At 34.5% G+C, this 19,464-nt stretch overlaps 1 protein-coding gene across 2 annotated transcripts; it reads right to left on the minus strand.

Moving 5' to 3' along the window:
• Window positions 1–256: 256 nt before the first annotated feature.
• lhx2b (LIM homeobox 2b) lies at window positions 257–13,475 on the minus strand. 2 transcript variants are annotated; one of them, XM_056464478.1, is made up of 6 exons: window positions 12,926–13,475; window positions 12,518–12,680; window positions 11,033–11,235; window positions 9,575–9,945; window positions 6,491–6,696; window positions 257–741 (listed from the first exon to the last, which is right to left on the minus strand). In XM_056464478.1, exons 2-6 carry the CDS (start codon window positions 12,635–12,637, stop codon window positions 451–453), a joined length of 1,191 nt encoding a protein of 396 aa, XP_056320453.1. In that variant the 5' UTR covers window positions 12,638–12,680; window positions 12,926–13,475; the 3' UTR covers window positions 257–450. The 2 variants fall into 2 exon arrangements, with proteins under 2 accessions (XP_056320453.1, XP_056320452.1); XM_056464477.1 differs by having other exon boundaries at window positions 12,518–13,475.
• Window positions 13,476–19,464: the final 5,989 nt, after the last annotated feature.

A 19,464-nucleotide genomic window follows, 5' to 3' on the forward strand; every position in this document is an offset into this window, starting at 1 on the left:
TGATGAGATAAAAATGAGTTGAAACAACACAATTCTTGAGTTATTTGGGGACAATTTAATTATTTTACATTCAGTCCACTTAAATTTGTAAAAGCTAATAGGTTAACTTAATTCCTTCATGTTGTCCCAACACAAATCAATAAAGTAAACATAGTCGTTTTTACAAATTTAAGTGTATTGAACATAAAACAATTAATTTGTCTCAAAAAAACATAAGAGCTGTGTTGTTTCAACTCATTTTAAACAAGTAGTTTGAACAAGGATCAAAAACCTGAACAAATAGTGGTGCTTATTTCACTTCTAAATCTTCATTTAACACATTTTTACTGGAAAATGAGACAGAAACACTAAGCAAGAACGCATTTTTTGTGCAATGGGGTAAAATGATGGATGCATCCATGAACGGTCTTCTTAGGGAGCAGATAAAGGTGACTTGTTAGTGTCTGTGCATCAGAAGAGGCTGGTTAAGGTGCTTTGCGATGGACTCCGGCATTCGTGAACGTCCAGGCTGCCCGGGACGGAGGTCAGTACGGAGGTGACGGTGGGCATTGTGGGGTTGGTCAGGTCTGTGAGGGTGGTCGGGGTGCTGGACGGGCTCATGGAGGCGTTTGATATCTCCGATGCAGGTCCAGATGGCGTTCCTCCAGCTAAATTTGACCCATCCGAAGCCTTGTCCACACCGGTGTTCTCCTGACGCAGAAGATTTCGTCTGAACTTTGCTCGAGCGTTCTGAAACCACACCTGAAAACGAGACGGCATACAAAAAAAAAATGCACTTGTAAATCACAAAGGTTTCATTAGTTAATGTATTTTCTAATTATGAACAATACTTGTACAGGATTTAAGGTCACATTATACACACTCAAAACAATATTTTTTTGCTTGTTCAAATTACTTATTTAAAATGAGCTGAAACAACACAATTCTTGAGATTTCGTTGGGACAACTTAATTTTTTATGTTCAATCCACATAAATTTGTTAAAAGTGTTACGTTAACTTGATCATTTTGTGTTGGGACAACATGAATTAATTGTGTGGAACCCTGCATTTTTTTACAGTGCAATAAGGATTCATTAGTTAATATATTTACTAATTATGAACAATATTTGCACATCATTTATGATCACTCTTTACAATAAGGTTTCATTAGTTCATATATTTACTAATTATGAACAATACTTGTACATGATTTAGATTAGATTAGATTCAACTTTATTGTCATTACTCATGTACAAGGCAACGTAATGCAGTATGCATTATTTATGGTCATTATTTATGGTCATTACATATGGTTATTATTTATGGTCACAATGCAGTATGCATTATTTATGCAGTATTTATGGTCAAACTTTACAGTAATGTTTCATTAGTTAGTGTATTTACTAATTATGAACAATACTTGTACAGGATTTATGGTCACACTTTACAATAAGGTTGTATTAGTTAGTGTATTCACTAATTATGAACAATACTTGTACAGGATTTATGGTCACACTTTACAATAAGGTTGTATTAGTTAGTGTATTTACTAATTATGAACAATACTTGTACAGGATTTATGGTCACACTTTACAATAAGGTTGTATTAGTTAGTGTATTCACTAATTATGAACAATACTTGTACAGGATTTATGGTCACACTTTACAATAAGGTTGTATTAGTTAGTGTATTTACTAATTATGAACAATACTTGTACAGGATTTATGGTCACACTTTACAATAAGGTTGTATTAGTTAGTGTATTTACTAATTATGAACAATACTTGTACAGGATTTATGGTCACACCTTACAGTAATGTTTCATTAGTTAGTGTATTTACTAATTATGAACAATACTTGTACAGGATTTATGGTCACACCTTACAGTAATGTTTCATTAGTTAGTGTATTTACTAATTATGAACAATACTTGTACAGGATTTATGGTCACACCTTACAGTAATGTTTCATTAGTTAGTGTATTTACTAATTATGAACAATACTTGTACAGGATTTATGGTCACACTTTACAATAAGGTTGTATTAGTTAGTGTATTTACTAATTATCAATACTTGTACAGGATTTATGGTCACACTTTACAATAAGGTTGTATTAGTTAGTGTATTTACTAATTATGAACAATACTTGTACGGGATTTATGGTCACACCTTACAGTAATGTTTCATTAGTTAGTGTATTTACTAATTATGAACAATACTTGTACAGGATTTATGGTCACACTTTACAATAAGGTTGTATTAGTTAGTGTATTCACTAATTATGAACAATACTTGTACAGGATTTATGGTCACACTTTACAATAAGGTTGTATTAGTGTATTTACTAATTATCAATACTTGTACAGGATTTATGGTCACACTTTACAATAAGGTTGTATTAGTTAGTGTATTCACTAATTATGAACAATACTTGTACAGGATTTATGGTCACACTTTACAATAAGGTTGTATTAGTTAGTGTATTTACTAATTATGAACAATACTTGTACAGGATTTATGGTCACACTTTACAATAAGGTTGTATTAGTTAGTGTATTTACTAATTATGGACAGTACCCGTACAGGATTTATGGTCACACTTTACAATAAGGTTGTATTAGTTAGTGTATTTACTAATTATGAACAATACTTGTACAGGATTTATGGTCACACTTTACAATAAGGTTGTATTAGTTAATGTATTTACTAATTATGAACAATACTTGTACAGGATTTATGGTCACACTTTACAATAAGGTTGTATTAGTTAGTGTATTTACTAATTATGAACAATACTTGTACAGGATTTATGGTCACACTTTACAATAAGGTTGTATTAGTTAGTGTATTCACTAATTATGAACAATACTTGTACAGGATTTATGGTCACACTTTACAATAAGGTTGTATTAGTTAGTGTATTCACTAATTATGAACAATACCCGTACAGCATTTATGGTAACACAATTAGGTTGTATTACTTAATGCATTTCCATAACATGAACAATACATTTATTACAGTATTTGTTCATGTAAGTTAACATTAGTTAATGAAAATAAAGTTCATGTTTACTCACAGTGAATTATCTAATGTTAACAAGCATGAATTTGAATGCATTTTAATTAGCAAGGCATTAATTAGTAAGGCATTAGCAATTGTTAAAATATGATTAATTAATTAAATGATCTACAGGTTTCGTTCATACTTATTTCATGTTAGTAAATACATTAAGTAAAGAAACCTTATTGTGAAGTGTGACCGCATTTACTAATCATCCAAATTCATACATGTTATCATTAGTTAATGCACTGTTAGTTAACAATGAACAATTATATTCTAATAAGCTAACTTTAACTGATATATTGTAATAAATGCATTGATGATTGTTTGTTACATGCATTAACTAATACAACCCTATTGTAAAGTGTTATCAAAATTGCATGAGGCTCATGGGACAAACGTTAGTCTCATCAAACTGAACGACAGCTTTGTTTTCTGCTCATGATAATTGGCGCTTCGAGATTTTATTTGACTTTCGTTTAGCTTGTTTTTTTTTTTTGGGAGCCAAATGTATTTAAGTTTTTACCGTGATTTCTGATGAACAGCTGTTTCTTAATGCGAGCCTTTTATTTGCAGATTTATGTGCAATTAATTAGATTTATCTCTTTTTCGGGGAAGCTAATGAATATTATTCCATTGAGGAGATCGGGTAGGTGAATTGCATTCGATTATGAGCTTCACTCCTCAAGGATTTGCAATAAGAGCACATTTGTTAACAGGATTTCAACTTAACAGTATTGAACTTATTGTTAAACTTAACATTAGTTGAAGTTATTTTCAACTAATCATGTTTATTAACAGTTACACAGCAAAAAAATACAGTTTTCTTACTGCTATTTCTTGTTTCTAGTTCAAATATTTAACATTTCCTAAATCAAGAAGCATTTTTGACATGTATAAAATGCTAAAATATGTCAGAATTAGGTGGATTTTTCATTAAAACAAGCAAAACCACTAGCGTAAGTAAAATAAACTTTAGTTTTAGCTTGATTTTAGGGGAGACCTCAGTTATTTTTGACATATTTTAGAAAACAAAACAGTATATTTAATACTTTTCTAAGTAAAATTGCTTCTTGATTTAAGAATTGATTGATATTTGGAGTAGAAACAAGTCAAACTCTAAGTGCAGGTAATGAAAATACAACTGAACGTTGTTAGATCATTAATAAATGCTCTAAAATCTATTTTTTCACTTGTTCGTTCATGTTAACTAATGATAACAAGTGCAAAGTCTAACCAACAGCTGTTTCTTTCGTTCACAAATCTGCTTTGTGCATTAATTCAGTGTAATTAATTCACATTTCTCTTTTTCAGGAACGAATGAACGTCATTGCATTAAAGAGAACAGGCAAGTAATTATATTTGCATGCAATATATGTTCCTTTAATAATTTAAGCAGTCTGATTTACTGCTGAAAGTGGAGGAATGTGTTTTCGCTAAACATTTTGGTGCCACTTTATATTAAGTGGCCTTAACTGATAACTGAAATTAGTAACTCGTTACAACGTACTTATTGTGTATATACATGTTTCTACATTGAAGTTATGCTTGATTAAATACATGCATGCTGTATTTAATGTCTGTAAGCACATTTATAAATACACTGTTGACCTTCCCTTACACCTTAACCCAACACTTAATCCCAACTCTACTCAAATCGGTCACTTTGTGTAACATTTGAATGCTAGTTACCTCATACTACCTCCCTGTATATTATTAAGACACTGTCACTTTATCATATCTACAAGCTTTTTGCACTACATACTGTTTTGCATCTGCACAATTCAATACAAGTTTATTTCTATGGCGCTTTTACTATGTGGATTGTATCAAAGCATCTTAACATAGAAGTTCTTATAAATTGAAACTGTGTCAGATTTCAGAGTTTTCCAGAGTTTAAGTTCAGAGGAGGAGTTGACTCCTTGCCATATGCCCTTAATTGTAATGTATACGAATTTTATTTTTACTTATATATATATTACTATATTATATGTGTAACTGTATTTATTGTCATTTATTTTTAAAGTTCTATTTTTTGTGTTAATATTATTAATACAAAATTATTTAGGTGGATAATGTTATCCACCTAAGGTCTGATTGTAATGCAATTTCGATTCTCTGTATGTCCTGTACATGTGGCTGAATTGACAATAACGTTGACTTTGATCCTACCCATATAACTCAATAGCACTAGAATTATTCTGCAATGCATTATTAATACATTAAGTACATTGTATTTAAACAGCAAAAATCAGTCCAAGTCACTTGAAAAATTTTCAAATAATATTAAAAAGCCTTTATTGACATGACTATTCCTTTAAACTTCCTTTAAAAAGCCCGTTTTAAGGACGAGGCATGTCAATAAAGGCTTATTATTATTTTTTCCACATTTTTCGAGTGAATTGGACTGATTTTTGCTGTTTATTCTGATGAATCCCTTTACCCAGAGCACTGACACATTATATAAGCTACCCCTGAGCACTTTTTGTTCGATTTTGTATTTATATTTTGATTGAAGTACATATTAGTTAATATAGTGTACTTTAAAGCTGCAATACATTATTAATACATTAAGTACATTGTATTTAAACAGCAAAAATCAATCCAAGGCATTCGAAAAATGTGGAAAAAATTTAGAAAAGCCTTTATTGACCTGGCTATATCTTAAAACTTCCTTAAAAAAGCCAGTTTTAAGGAATAGCCATGTCAATAAAGGCTTTTTAATATTTTTTCCACATTTTTCGAGTGAATTGGACTGATTTTTGCCTATTATTCTGATGAATCCCTTTACCCAGAGCCCTGACACGTTATACAAGCTACCCCTGAGCACTTTTTGTTTGATTTTGTATTTATATTTTGATTGAAGTACATATTAGTTAATATAGTGTACTTTAAAGCCACTTAATATTAGAGTGTATAGGATAGACTCCTTCCTCTCCTATGCACCAGACACTTGCTTGTTTCTGTGTGTACAGATAGCTCTTTTATATATTTGTATACTTTTCTACAGCCATATACTCTATATTGAAAGTCTTAAATATTTAATATTTGCTTTATTTTTTATTGCATAACTTCTATTTCTCCATTATTTAGATTCTATTGACATTATCAATATTTTAATTTGTTATTGCTCTTATTTTAAGGTCACAAGTGGTTGTGTAAGCATTTCACTGTATATCATATACTGCATATCAAAATTAATAATTGGATTTACTAAATTTTGTAGTTGCAAACAATTTAAATGAACTGAATTTAAGGAAACAAATTAAATTTAGCAATGTTCACCTTAATTTGTTGGTTTAAACTCAGCTTATATAAATTTAACCATCTTTTTCTATGTGTGTACGACTCTGCATGTGACACACAACTTGAGTTTGATTTATAAAGTGAGACCAACGTTTCATTTAATATAAAACATAACTAAAAGCAGAACCAACTTGTTTCTGACCTGTAGGACGCGCTTGGTGAGTCCTGTTTTCTGGGCCAGCTGTTTCAGATCCTTGGCGTCAGGATTGTGGTTGATGGCGAAATACGACTTCATGGTCCTCAGTTGATGGTGTTTAAATGACGTTCTCATGCGCTTCGTCTTCTGGCTGCTGCTGTACTGTGAGTCTCTGTCCATCGGATCGCCATCGTTCTCATTGCAGCTCAATGCTAAATATTGAAATAAAATAACTGATTAGCTGAGATCTTGTTGCATGCGTTGTAATTGTGCTGCTTTGCTTTCTATAGTGCAAGCATATCAATAGCTTATGACGAGATATGCAAATTATATTTTCTACTAATTTGCAGACTCATAATTGAAGCTCTTTAATTATTATCAGATGCTGTGATGAGAATGAGGTGCATCTCAGGTTTGATTGCACACCAGAAACGTGTTTAGTCTTGAGTTTGACTTGTTTTTGGGCACTGAAAAAAAATGATGTCTGCAAAACTGTTGCAAACAATTTATTTGTGATGAATTTAAACAAACCAATTAAATTTAATAATGTTCAACTTAATTTGTTTGTTTAAATTCAGCCCAAATAAATATTTAAAACCACTTAACGTAAAAAAAATGAGTAAATCCAAGGAATCATCTTTGAATAGTTTTGTCAGAGTGTTTGCAACGTACTGCATGCATAATGATCTGCAAAATACACTCAATTGTTTTTGCTGCTTATAGATTACTACTTATTTAAAATGAGCTTTGAACAACACAATTCTGGATATTTTTGGGAGAAACTTAATTGTTTTAAGTTCAATCCACTTAAATGCGTTATGTTGACTTAATCGATTTGTGTTGGGACAACATGGATGAATTGTGTGAAAGCCTGCATGGTAGTCTTACATCATGCTGTTTTTATCTTACAGTTTGACTCTATTCATGCATACATTTAATTTTATTCGCTATATTTTCATGCTAAACTCTCAGCATTGGTGGATTTTCCCATTTTTATGTCAACCCCACCCCCCCACATATGGCCAGATCTTCATTTCTGTTTTTATGATGTCTTGTGTAGGATTTTATTGTGGAAAAAAAGCTCACACTATCGTCCTTGGACACAAGTGTTTAGGAGATAGGCCTGTCTGAATGTGTCAGAAATGTGTTTGCGCCAGTTCCAAATTCTTGGCAGAAGTTTATGTGTTGCTAGACGCATGACAGTTCAGAATTATGTTTTCTCTGACAACTACAAATATTAGTCATTGAAAAATGGTCTGATCAACACTTCAGATAATTAACCTTGAATGCTTTACAACGCTGCACATGGCGAACAAATGTTTCCTGCTCATATAAATATGGTCATTGGGAAATACTGTTACCTTTACTACAGCGACGCGTGCCAGGAATAGTTATCTGAACGCGGATTTATTTGTGTAACTGCAGTATTGCAATGATACATAAATAAATAAATAAACAAGATGTCTTTATTGTTCTTATTTTCAGGGTTTGATCTTCGTGCTGTTGTTTAAAGTGTGAGCTGATGGGGGCAGCAATGATCTGAGTCTCACACTCAGAGAGCACCCACACACAACAAAGTTCACTCACTAGTTAACTCGTGTTTTGTCGAACGGTTGATCTGATTTCAAAACGTTTCATTTGATTTCTCTCTTTTTTTTTCTCTCCTCCATTTTACGTCCATGTAAATTTAACAGTGCTTCAGAAGCTGCTTAGTTCAGCAAACGAGACCGCGGGTCTGATAAATTTGCCAACTTCAATTAACGATCTCTAGACAACAAGATTTACAAAGCAAGCAAACAATGTGAGTTTAAAAACATCGCATTTACACATTTTTTTTACGTGGGAATATAGCTTGGAGGAATGATGAAACCTTTATTTTATAGTTTAGTTACAGTGTTCAATATATAAGCCATTGCGGCACATAATTTTATCTATTTTTATTATGCATATCTGACTGGAGCCAAAGAAAATTATTGCATTTTCGTTAAGTAAGGGTTGATTAAAAAGTAATATGCTCTGTTTAGACACGTGACACAACATTTTAGACTAAAACAATCGTGGTAGGCTAAATTAATTCATCTGAATTCGCCTGGAAAAGTTTCTTTCTTTCTCTCTCTCTTTCTTTCTTTCGCTTGTATTTAATCTTCTGGAGGTCTCGACTATAGCATCTAAGCCATTTTCCACTTGTCAGTCTCTATAGTCGTCATCATTCCTCTGTTTGGTCCTCAAGCAGGGGCCCAAATGCCCCGCTGAGGGGCCCGAAATGCCCGAGCGAACAAGTCACGTTGTTCCAAATTGTTCAGCGCAAGCTCAAGTGCTCAGGAGAAATCTGTGATGTGTGTCGATTGTCTGAAAACGGCCGCATTTTTGTCTTTTGCGTAGTGAAGGAGCGAACATATTATTTGTGAAACGTTTCTAAATGCAATGAAGAACTAAATATTGAATATATTATTATGCTGTTTCGCATTCTTTCATAAAACTATAATGACTTATGGGCTTTTTTGTTTTCACAAACAATCTTAACTGAATTCAATTTAATTTCTATTTAATTAAACGTCTTTTAAAATTATTTCGAAAGAAAAATAGCCATGAGAGAATGCACGCATTAAGGCTATATATATCTAGATTTTTAAAATTAGGTTAACTATTGATATTTTTAATCAGGTCTGGATAAAAAAAACATTTAAATTGTTTACCGTCTTTTTAAACATTTGTTTTCGCTTTTTAGTATTTCCCAAAACATTTTTGCACGTGTAATTTCGATTAATTAATCATACCATGTTTTTTCATAATGTCTAACAATAAAATTGTTCAATAGCTAGCATCATTTTTCACCAAAATTCCACATTATTGCTTGCTTTTGTAAATTCTTCATGCATTTTTAATGGAGTTTCTTTTAAAGTGACGCCCAAAAAACTTTTGTAAACCCTAGGCGTACACTACTACGAGGTTTTAAAAAGTTCTGCCATTTCCACAAAGGAAATCCGCTTGCACATCGTGCAAAATAATAAAAAATCTTTACAAAAGCTTTAAACTAGAACAGTTAACCAGCAGCAACAATAAAAACACAAAGATGAGCGATGGTCTCACCTGCATTATACGCCGCCAAGTCCGCTCCGGGCCCTGGGCTCTTCCTCTTTCGGGGCCGGCCCTTTTGCACCGTGTTCACGCCGTTATAATAAGACAGTCCTAGAGGGCCCGTGCTGCTCAGTCCTTTATTAGGCGCTACATCCGTGTGATTGAAATGCGTGGGGAAGTCTCCCTGGATGAGCGTTTCAAAGTGTAGCCTGCAGTACACCAGACTGTCTTTCATGCCGAAGTGGTCCCCAGTCGTCAGCATTTTGTTGCAAGTCGTGCAGGTGAAACAGTTCAAGTGGTACACCAAATCCCTGGCCCTCATGACCATTTCCGAGGCCGAGATCCCGAGGTGGCACCGGGCACATCTCTGCACCGAAAACCTTCTGCGGGAGAATAGAGCAGCTGTGACCTTTCAGCACTCTTCAAGCAGAAGGTGGACCCACCACTCACGAGCCTGACATTAAATGTGCTGCTTCCCACCATAACCTTTGGATCAATCATCATTTAGAATTCTAGATTGTATTTGTATCTTAAATATTGAATGTTATCATTGGCACTGTGCTAAAGTAAAACAACGCATTAAACAGATGCATGCACGAGCAAATGTAGTGAGCTCGCGCAGTGGAATCCAGTCTCAATAATCACGTCTCCAATAATTACTTAAATTGCTTACAATGGAGATTGACGTGAGCATGGCGATGGGTAAAAGCCATATGATTATCTTAATAGGCCTCTCGCCTCCCTCTTGATTATTAAATTGTGCAGTGACATACACAATCAATGCACAGTCAGCTAAATAGCAAACAAACATCACAGAATAATAAATTTTTGGACAATTTTTACAGGTTGTTTGCTGTTTTTTTTTTTTAACAAATTGCACATCTTCTTTAGTTAACGAGTTAGATAAGTAACTTTTGGTTATATAATTCTTTAAAATGACGTTTAAAATCAGAAATATATGATATATTCCGACGAAATGAATGCATGTTGCGTCGTTTATTTTGTTTTTAGGAAAAGACCTTTGGTAGTATTCTAAATTACTGAAATTAGTAACATAATTTTGAGGCCTAAATTGCGTCATGAGATTTCCGAAAAAAGCAATAGACTAAAAACATCCCGATGTTTTATTCATTTAAACAAACAAAAAAATGATTATTTTGAGCAAACATCATATTTTAAAGAAATCAATCGTTTCTGAAATATAGAAATTGATTATTTTGTATTTTAAGAAGAAAAAATAACATTAAAAACAACATTATTGTTATGCTCACAATGGAAATTAGTTGCGTCTTTATTCTTTTCTTTAAATCGAACTAAGAAAATAGATCTAATATATCTACTAACAAATGCATGTCTTCACAAAATACAAGTTTTGTCTTTTTATTATTTATCCACAACGAAAACTAAACTCTTAACGTGAAAAATGGACCTTAAAATCAACATTTTACGTAGCCAAATAAGTTGGCTCACCTGTAATAGTCTTCTTTGCAGTAGATGCTTCCGTCTTTGCTGAAGCAGGTGAGCTCAGACTCCAGGTTCAGTTTACACTCGCAGCACTTCAGACAGCGCATGTGCCATTGCTTGTCCACGGCGAGCAGGTAGTAGCGATCCGAGATTTTGCCTCCGCAGCCGGCGCACAGAGCCACCCGATCCCCGCTGATTGAAGGCATGTTCTGCGGAAACACACAGGCTCATTAAATGCACGAACTCAAACCCCAATCTTACACAAACACTGATTTTTTTTTCTCCACCATTCTCTTTTATGTTACAGCAATAATATGAAATGGCAGATTTGTAAATTATGACGGTATTGGCTTTAGGAATGAGTGTAAACACTATTTTACGCATTTGCTAAGTATAAAAAAACATCCGAAGAATAAAATAGTGCTCACTTGTGTATAGAATGGGAGGGGCGTGAGAACAAATTCAGAAGATAAATACACAAGTGTAGAGTGAATAAGAGCCGATATATACTTTAATTTGTTTTTAACATTTCCCGTGAAAACGTAAGATCATGCATATAAAGAGGATACAAGAGCTAGAATGTATTATATTGTGCATGCCACCATTTGCGTGTTTTTTCCCTTTTAACAAAGAGAAATTTGTAAAATGCAATAAATTTTTAGGGAAATTAATCAAAGAATAGGATCGTTTTTTATAATGTTTATGTTCGTGTTTTGTGCCTTTATATAGGCTAAAACAAAGCTAATCTGAAAATGCTATATACACATTTAAGTAGTAAAATTATATATTTTATAATTTCTTTGTGTAGTTATGGATTTACATTTTGTTATGTGAATTTTGAGCTTGAATTGGCACATGAATTATAAGTGCACTGTTAATAGAGAAAATGCTAAAAATCTGTTATGCCAAAGGAATTAACCGTAAAGCTTCGCCATTGTCTTGTTTTGTTGTTAATCACAGATATTACAAGCCAGAAAATACTAATTAATTTTATTCGATTATAATGACTCAGGATTATTTTATCATAGCTTAATTATCTCACTCATATATTATTAAACGTATATACTTCATAATTGTACATTTCATACTACTTAAAGTTTGGCAGCGCTGCATATATACGCCTTTGATAAATAATTACAGTTTTCTTGAACTATATCGATATTTGTATACTTAACCGAACAGTGATTTTACTAATGTCTAATGTTATGTTATTTCACCATTTTGGTATCGAATAATCACACTATTACAATCGAAATTAAACTAGACTACTAAAATAGTAGCCTAACTATCTGCAATCCATGACAAAAGATTTACAAGCATTGCATTGAAAACAAGGCCCTTAATTTTGGCTTCGTAGAAGTTTGAAGTTTAAAATGGATCGGAATCAGATCTTTGGGCCTCTCTATATCACTGTTTGAATAACGGTTCAGTTATAGGCTGTTATAGTTTCCAGGCAAGCGCCTGGAGCGAGAGGCATGGCTTTTCTCCTACCGTCTCTGTTTCCCCCATATCTATGGCCGAGCTGATAGTCGCCGAATCGCTCTTTCCTCTCCGCTCCATTTCTTCCATAACACCATGCATCTCGCCTCCAGGCAGACCGTGGAAAAGCATCGTTGCCGCAGATGAGACCGAATAGCACGTGTTTCCGTCAGATCTGCAACCCAAGATTTCCGTGAGACGCACTTCTAGCCCTGTGCAGTTCATATGACCTTTCTTGCTCTCATTAAATTATTCCCGTTTGCAGTATCTGATCGGTCTGAACGGCACTCGTTTATCAGAACTGTCAGCTCCGTATTCTGATGGATTCTTTGAAATGCATCAGAGTATATCAGAGATCGCAAAGCATGCAGCCCAGATTGGTTTAGCCTATGAGAGCATTCCGGAGCTTTGAGGACATACCAGCTACTGAAGCCCCTCTACATGTGTGACACTGGACCCTCCTATTTCTTCCGTGAGCAACTTTCAGTTACCACATTTTGGACGTGCATTTGCCAGTATGGAGATCTCAGTTTTTCTTTCTCGCCTTTTCGGAAATCAGTCTTGGAGCTTGAGTGCTGGCGCTCATCACACGCTCACACTGAAAAAAAATCCGATATTGCAGAAGAATAAAAAAATAGTATATAATCCTTGGGAGGAACGACTATAGCGACGATTCAGATTTTGCAAGTGGTTATATCTTCATCTCTTCACCTCCTCCACGACAGTTTGTCACCGTCACACGCACCAAAAATTAATAAATAAAATGTCCAACTTCAGCAGGCTTCAGCGCGTAAAAATCAGCTCAAAGGTTTGTTCTAACAAATGAAACGGTTGTCCTGTCATATGCAGTATTGGCTGTGGATGTGGTGATGTTCGTCCCGCATGCAGTATGATCAGCATGTAAGCAACTGAGAAGGAGGAGGAGTTGAGGACACTTTTGGTTTGTGCAATCCAGTGAAGACAGTGAGGTTCCCTGCGCTCTTCCCTCTCCAAACGTGCGCAAACCCAACGCGCCTTTTCTACCGGGACTTTGACGTCACGCCGTTCCGTTCGTGATTATTGGCTGTTCGAACTCTTGATATACGCACTCTATCGTATTGTTGCAGGGATTTTAATGTCAACTGGACGGAAATTTGATGGTAACTCGAGACATTTTGTTTTAAATCCATTATTTAGACTTCATTCATTTATTTAAATAACCTATACATGTCTTTAATGCTATTTAAAGCGTTCGTTTATATATATATATATATATATATATATATATATATATATATATATATATATATATATATATATATATATATATACAATTTTTTTTAACATTGGGCATTTTTTTTTGTTAATCTTACACTTGATATAGACACTATTTAACTTTAGCTAAGTGGACATCTCTCCGACTTGTGAATTTATTAATTAAATCATGAGCTATATGTAATAACAAACTCTACGTTGATATCTTATGCGATGCAGTGCTTAATGTTGTTATTTCCGGTAATTTTTTAACTATCAATTTGAGTTCATTGGTTGTCGGATTGATCTGCTTTACCCAACAAAACTGGTGGAAAGCGGCTAGCGTCGGCCCCGGACAGAGAGCCCCGTGACTGCTTTAAACAAAAGGACCCAGAAGAGCGGAATAGTCTCTGCCCTACTGACAGCACTGAATGTACTACTCAGGGTATCTGTGAGGAGTCCAATTAATGTCAGTGTCACAGTGAATTCGGCTGTTTCATCAATCTAACCTGCTTTTTGCCCACTCTAACTTGTATTGTTCTTTAATGCGCTGCCGAGCGATGTGATTACTGAAAACTGCACGTATTAATGTAAATGCAAATATCAATATTTGTTCACATGTATGTGCATTTCGTTAACATTTTAGAATATTTTATATTTTATTTGTGTGTGTGTGTGTGCATTATTGCATCCAAAACACACACAGAAAACAAATAGCCATTGTTATAATGATACTAGCCTATATTAAAAATATCCATGTGAGTATTTGCGAAGCAAAGTAAAACACTCACAATGAATTTCTCGGATCATCCATTATTAATGGCCGCCCTCTTTTGTACCTCATATGAAAGCCAACTGGTTCCAAATCCCAAAAGGTCATATATTTGTTTTACTTATTCATTCCATCCAGTATAAGAGATGATGATTCTAACAAACAACAGAAGATAAACTTTTCTTAAGTTCAGGCTAAAGTTGAAAAAAAAAATGGACATAGAAACGAAATGCATTAAATTTACTTTTGCAAAACTTCAGTCTTGTTTATTTAATTAACACATTTCTTTTTTAAATTCATTTATTCCCCTTAATTCTGCGATGGTGTATTGGTTTTTGTTTTTGCTCTAAGAATTCATAAAGCACTCTTAATTGGCGCTCTGAACTTAATTGGCGAGACAGTATTAATTTCGAGCCCTAGAGAGCAGCGGACCTCAGGAACAAGCCAGTGGGAGACAAATTCATACAGCCCCCACGTGACTCATGTTTTAACAAAATATGCATGATAGTTCGACGCAAATATAAATTGATTTTTCAGCGGCACAGCTGTAGATGCTGTGGAAAATGTCGCTTTATATTTTTGAAATAATGTTGTAGTGTGAAGTCCATTTTAGATGGCTTTAGCCGAATTAAAATCACATTTAAAGAGTGCACTTTTACGAATATGTGTACAATGCACGAAAAAAAAATCAATGCAAACTGCTTAAAAAACATTTGCACAAACTATAAATCACACATAGTGCATAAGCAACAAAAATGCTCTCTTTGCAAAATACAAATCATCCAGACGTATTAGAAATTGTGTTTGGGTTTAATTATGGTAAGTAGATTATAATTAAGACACAATCAAAAACCCTTATTTCCAAAAGTTGTGGGAAGAGCTCGTTAGCTGGCCAAGATAAGAAAAATTGTCATGGGCGCTTGTTTATTCTTCAGAAAGCTTTTGCACCCTCCAATAAGACAACCTGAATGCAAGCGTGTTTCCAAGCAGCACAGCAGATTAAAGATGGCATTAACTCTGACACATTATCAGCTTGTGTCTTATAAACAAACACCTGGCTTTTTGACAAGATCATGAGCTCCAAATACATTGCTGGGAAGTGTAACCGCAGGGAACGGTGCATCAGCGCTGTAAATGAACGAATTTAATATCCTAAGCATTCTTTGCTTGTTTAAATAGTGTCATTGATTATATGTGGCTAAATTGTAGGCTAATATATGCATATTGTTGTGGCTGCTTTAAAGATGCAGTCGAGTCATTAGTTACATAATACATAACATACAATATATACATTGCATAATTGCCTAATCGTGTCTAAATTATTGTTTTTTTACATAGATTATAAACCCTTTTCGCGCTTTCAGTAATATTAATAACAATTAGATGCAATCCCTCTCTTGCATATAACTTGTTTTAGTTGCATGTGTCCAATAATGTCCGATTGTGGAAGTCTGGAAATCCCAAAGATAAACACTTGACTGATAAAAAGGCTCGCATTTGTTCACTGATCCAAATATTTAGGCTACCCAATGAATGAAAAATGAATGCCAAAAATTACACATTAGTCTGAGCTGTCACAAGAGAAACAGGTGCAAGCTACTGTTTATGTAGAGTGACAAATATACTAGAGGACAATTAGCTGCAGCTCCGGCAATCACGGTTGAGGCCTATTAAGCTGATCTGAGCAGTGATAGCTAGCCTACAGTAGTAATAGAGGTGTAGTAGGCTGATAGGCTATTAATAAAAGTACCCACGGCATTGAAGGGCAGGCGTTAATATTAAAGTTTTATTGCACAAATATGAAAAGGCATGTTAAGCTCCCAAATCCTTATGCAAATGAAATCCTGTGTAATACCCTTAATTGAATACATGCATATTTATAATGTGCGCTCTCTATCTAGTATAATGTTGGCTTATACATTAAACATTTCAGTGCGGGATAGCTATCTTAAGGCGTGTGCGAAATATGATTTTGCGTGAATCCGTCAAAAGAAATCTAAAAACTGCGCAAAATACGTATAGGCTGGTATATAAAACTTAAAGAGAATAGTTTGTAGATAGGCTGAATAACCTCTGAAAATATTTGTGAAGAGACAGTGTGCGAATTACGGGGGATTTCAGGGGCTCAGCCCCTCCTTTTTTGAGGCTTAAATGAGGAAGTCAACACAAAAGGTAGAGGGGCTTAGTAAAAGTAAATAGGACTATCTTTTTTAATACAAACAAATATGTAGCTTGTATATCCTACTTTGAAAGATTTCATTATTGCTACAATTTTATCTGTCGCAAAATATCAAGGTTAATATCAATAGTAGTATTGGAGAAAATAACAGTTCAGTAATTAATTTTTAGTTCAAGTTCCTGTGCCAATTTGCATTGCATTGCATAATTAAAACCTCAACAGATTATGTTATGACAATTACCTTTTCATTCATGCTATAAAAGTAATAATTAACAATAAAATGAGGTTACCTTTAAAAAGTAAGACTGTTTTTCCTGCTGTGATTTATTATTCAGTTTCATCTCTTTTTCAAGACATTATCCTTATCTGTTTGGTTTGTCAAACATGGTCTCTGATTTCATAAACGTCTGCTTCATATTCCTCAGTGCTGTTTCAGTCAGATCTAATAACTGGAGCTCGGTGTTTAATATGGTTTGTACTCAAACACCAGGGAAACCGAGTGCGTTTTGTCTGCCGCCTTTGTATCTCTCCCCGTGATAATTCAACCCAGCTCTGATCAAACCACTGATATTTCTGTGCTGAGATTTGGGGCTTTTCGCCACGTACGAATAGAGCAACACTGCCTACCCGGTGAACAGATCGTTAATCTTTTATCCAGAGAGAACCGTGAAAGCTGGAGAGAAAAAAATAAAAATAAAAAACGTCACGACTATAAAAATCAGCCTATATATTTTGACAAATAATTGAAAGACAAAGAAATAGACTTAATAAAAGGAGACGGGGCTAAAATGCATGATGATGTTGCTTTACATACGCTGAGCATCTGTTGGCTGTCGTGTATGCGCGTTCTCTCAGCTCTGAATAAAAAGTGCATGGATGGTGCTGTTTCGTGGCCCTTCTTTTAACCTGTTAATGAGTTCAAGGTTTGCCCTTTACCTTCTGTCTGAATCAAATTCTTCCGATGAGGTGTGAGAGCGGAAACCAATAACAGCTTCTTCATCATCTCATGGAGACACGAGACTGATGCTGAGTTCAGGACAAGATGAAAGATGTGTGTGCTGAATTATTACTTAAGTCTTATATAGGGTACATTATATTTACATGACTAAATATCTCTCTAAAAGCTTTATTACTTTGGGAAATTAGTTTAAAATGTATATAAATGGAAAAACGAGCTTCTTGTCTCAAGACATAACACGCTACAGTTTATTTTAATTAATAAAATAATTTATTTATTTATTTTTGATGCGATTATTATTGTCTTATTAAAATTAATGCAAGAAAAAGGCTTTAATATAACCAATAAACACTGAAATGCAATAATAATACATGTGTGGAAGAAGGAGGTCGTCTCTCCAGTCTTTCTGTCTGTAGTCTGTTAATTAGACAGTGTTGTGCATTCTAGGGGAGCGGAAGGGATCTGCTCGCTCTCTCTCTCTTTCTCTCTCTCTCACACACACGCACGCACGCACACACTCCCTGCCGACCAAAAAGATTGTTGCGACTGGTTTCCTCATGTTCTGATATCTAGGCTTTAAAAGATTGCATTGACACGGTGGATGATTAAAGATTAATTTGTCTAAATAAGATTAAGCCGGTAGATTCGGAAATGTACATGAGCTTGAGTAGCATTTACCGCTAATAAAAGAGTTTGCACACATTGCAAAAGTTCAGAATGAGAGTAGATAATTATTGCACTTAAAATAGAGCATTACCTTATGTCAGTCGGTTTTATAGAAATACAACATCCCCTTCTTTCAAGTGCATACTAGGCTAATTAAAAGCGAAAGCGTTTGGAGTTAGCATTGAAGCTAGAAGAAATAGGCTGACAGCTCCGACCGGAAGTTACAAGAATATTTAGCTGTTTATTACATTATATAACACTTGTTGTAGCTACAGTGGCACAAAATGCATTATGTATCCCTTTTATCCCTTCTAGACTTTTCTATTTTCAGATATAGGGATAGTTCAGGTGTGTATTTACGTCAGCACAAAGCGCGCGCGTTGTTTTGGTAAGTCGCCTCAGAAATATATTAAAGAGAATTATGAAAGCCATTATAAACATAGAAACTTCAAAAGGGTAATGTTTTAAACGCTGAGGGCTCGGCAATCAGACCAATTACATGTAGGATATATAGTGACCATTCTGCTCGTGCCCATTAGCTGCTGTCTCATTATACAGTCACACCATTTGGAATTGATTATAGATTAGCTCGAGAGCGCGACTGCCTTCAACTTCTGATATTAACCTGTCAGTCTAGGGCCAAAAATCAGGGAATTAATCTATTTCTCTTACTATTTTTAAGAGAACACCACCTGGATAATTGGGTGCATGGTGAGATTTTATGCTAAATACAAGGTGGTTGGGTGTCTGAAATGTATACCCCCTGTAGAAAAACATCCCAAATTTATCTGGCGTAAAGTAAGGGTATGTGAGCAAGGTAAGTGTACTGCGATCTATAAAGCATCAATAAATAATTGGAGCCTTATTGATTGTTTTACAACTTAAACATCCCAAAACTCAGTCCGAAGATTCTTTAAGAACTTTAAGTTTGTTCGCCAATCATTATTCATGAGGATAAACCTCACATACAGAAAAGCGCTTTCCAAAGCACCATAAGCTTTTTGCCTGTCTGCTTGGGTTTTGTCCCACACTTTTGGAGAACCTCTGGCTCAGTTTAGACCCGCGGGGGGAAAAAGAGAACATTTCTTTTGTTTGCCTCCATCCTTTCTCTGACTATTTGTCCCTGTAAGAGCAGTGAGCTTCTTTCCAGC

The sequence above is a fragment of the Danio aesculapii genome, chromosome 8, assembly GCF_903798145.1.
Source record: "Danio aesculapii chromosome 8, fDanAes4.1, whole genome shotgun sequence".
Lineage (NCBI taxonomy): Eukaryota > Metazoa > Chordata > Actinopteri > Cypriniformes > Danionidae > Danio > Danio aesculapii.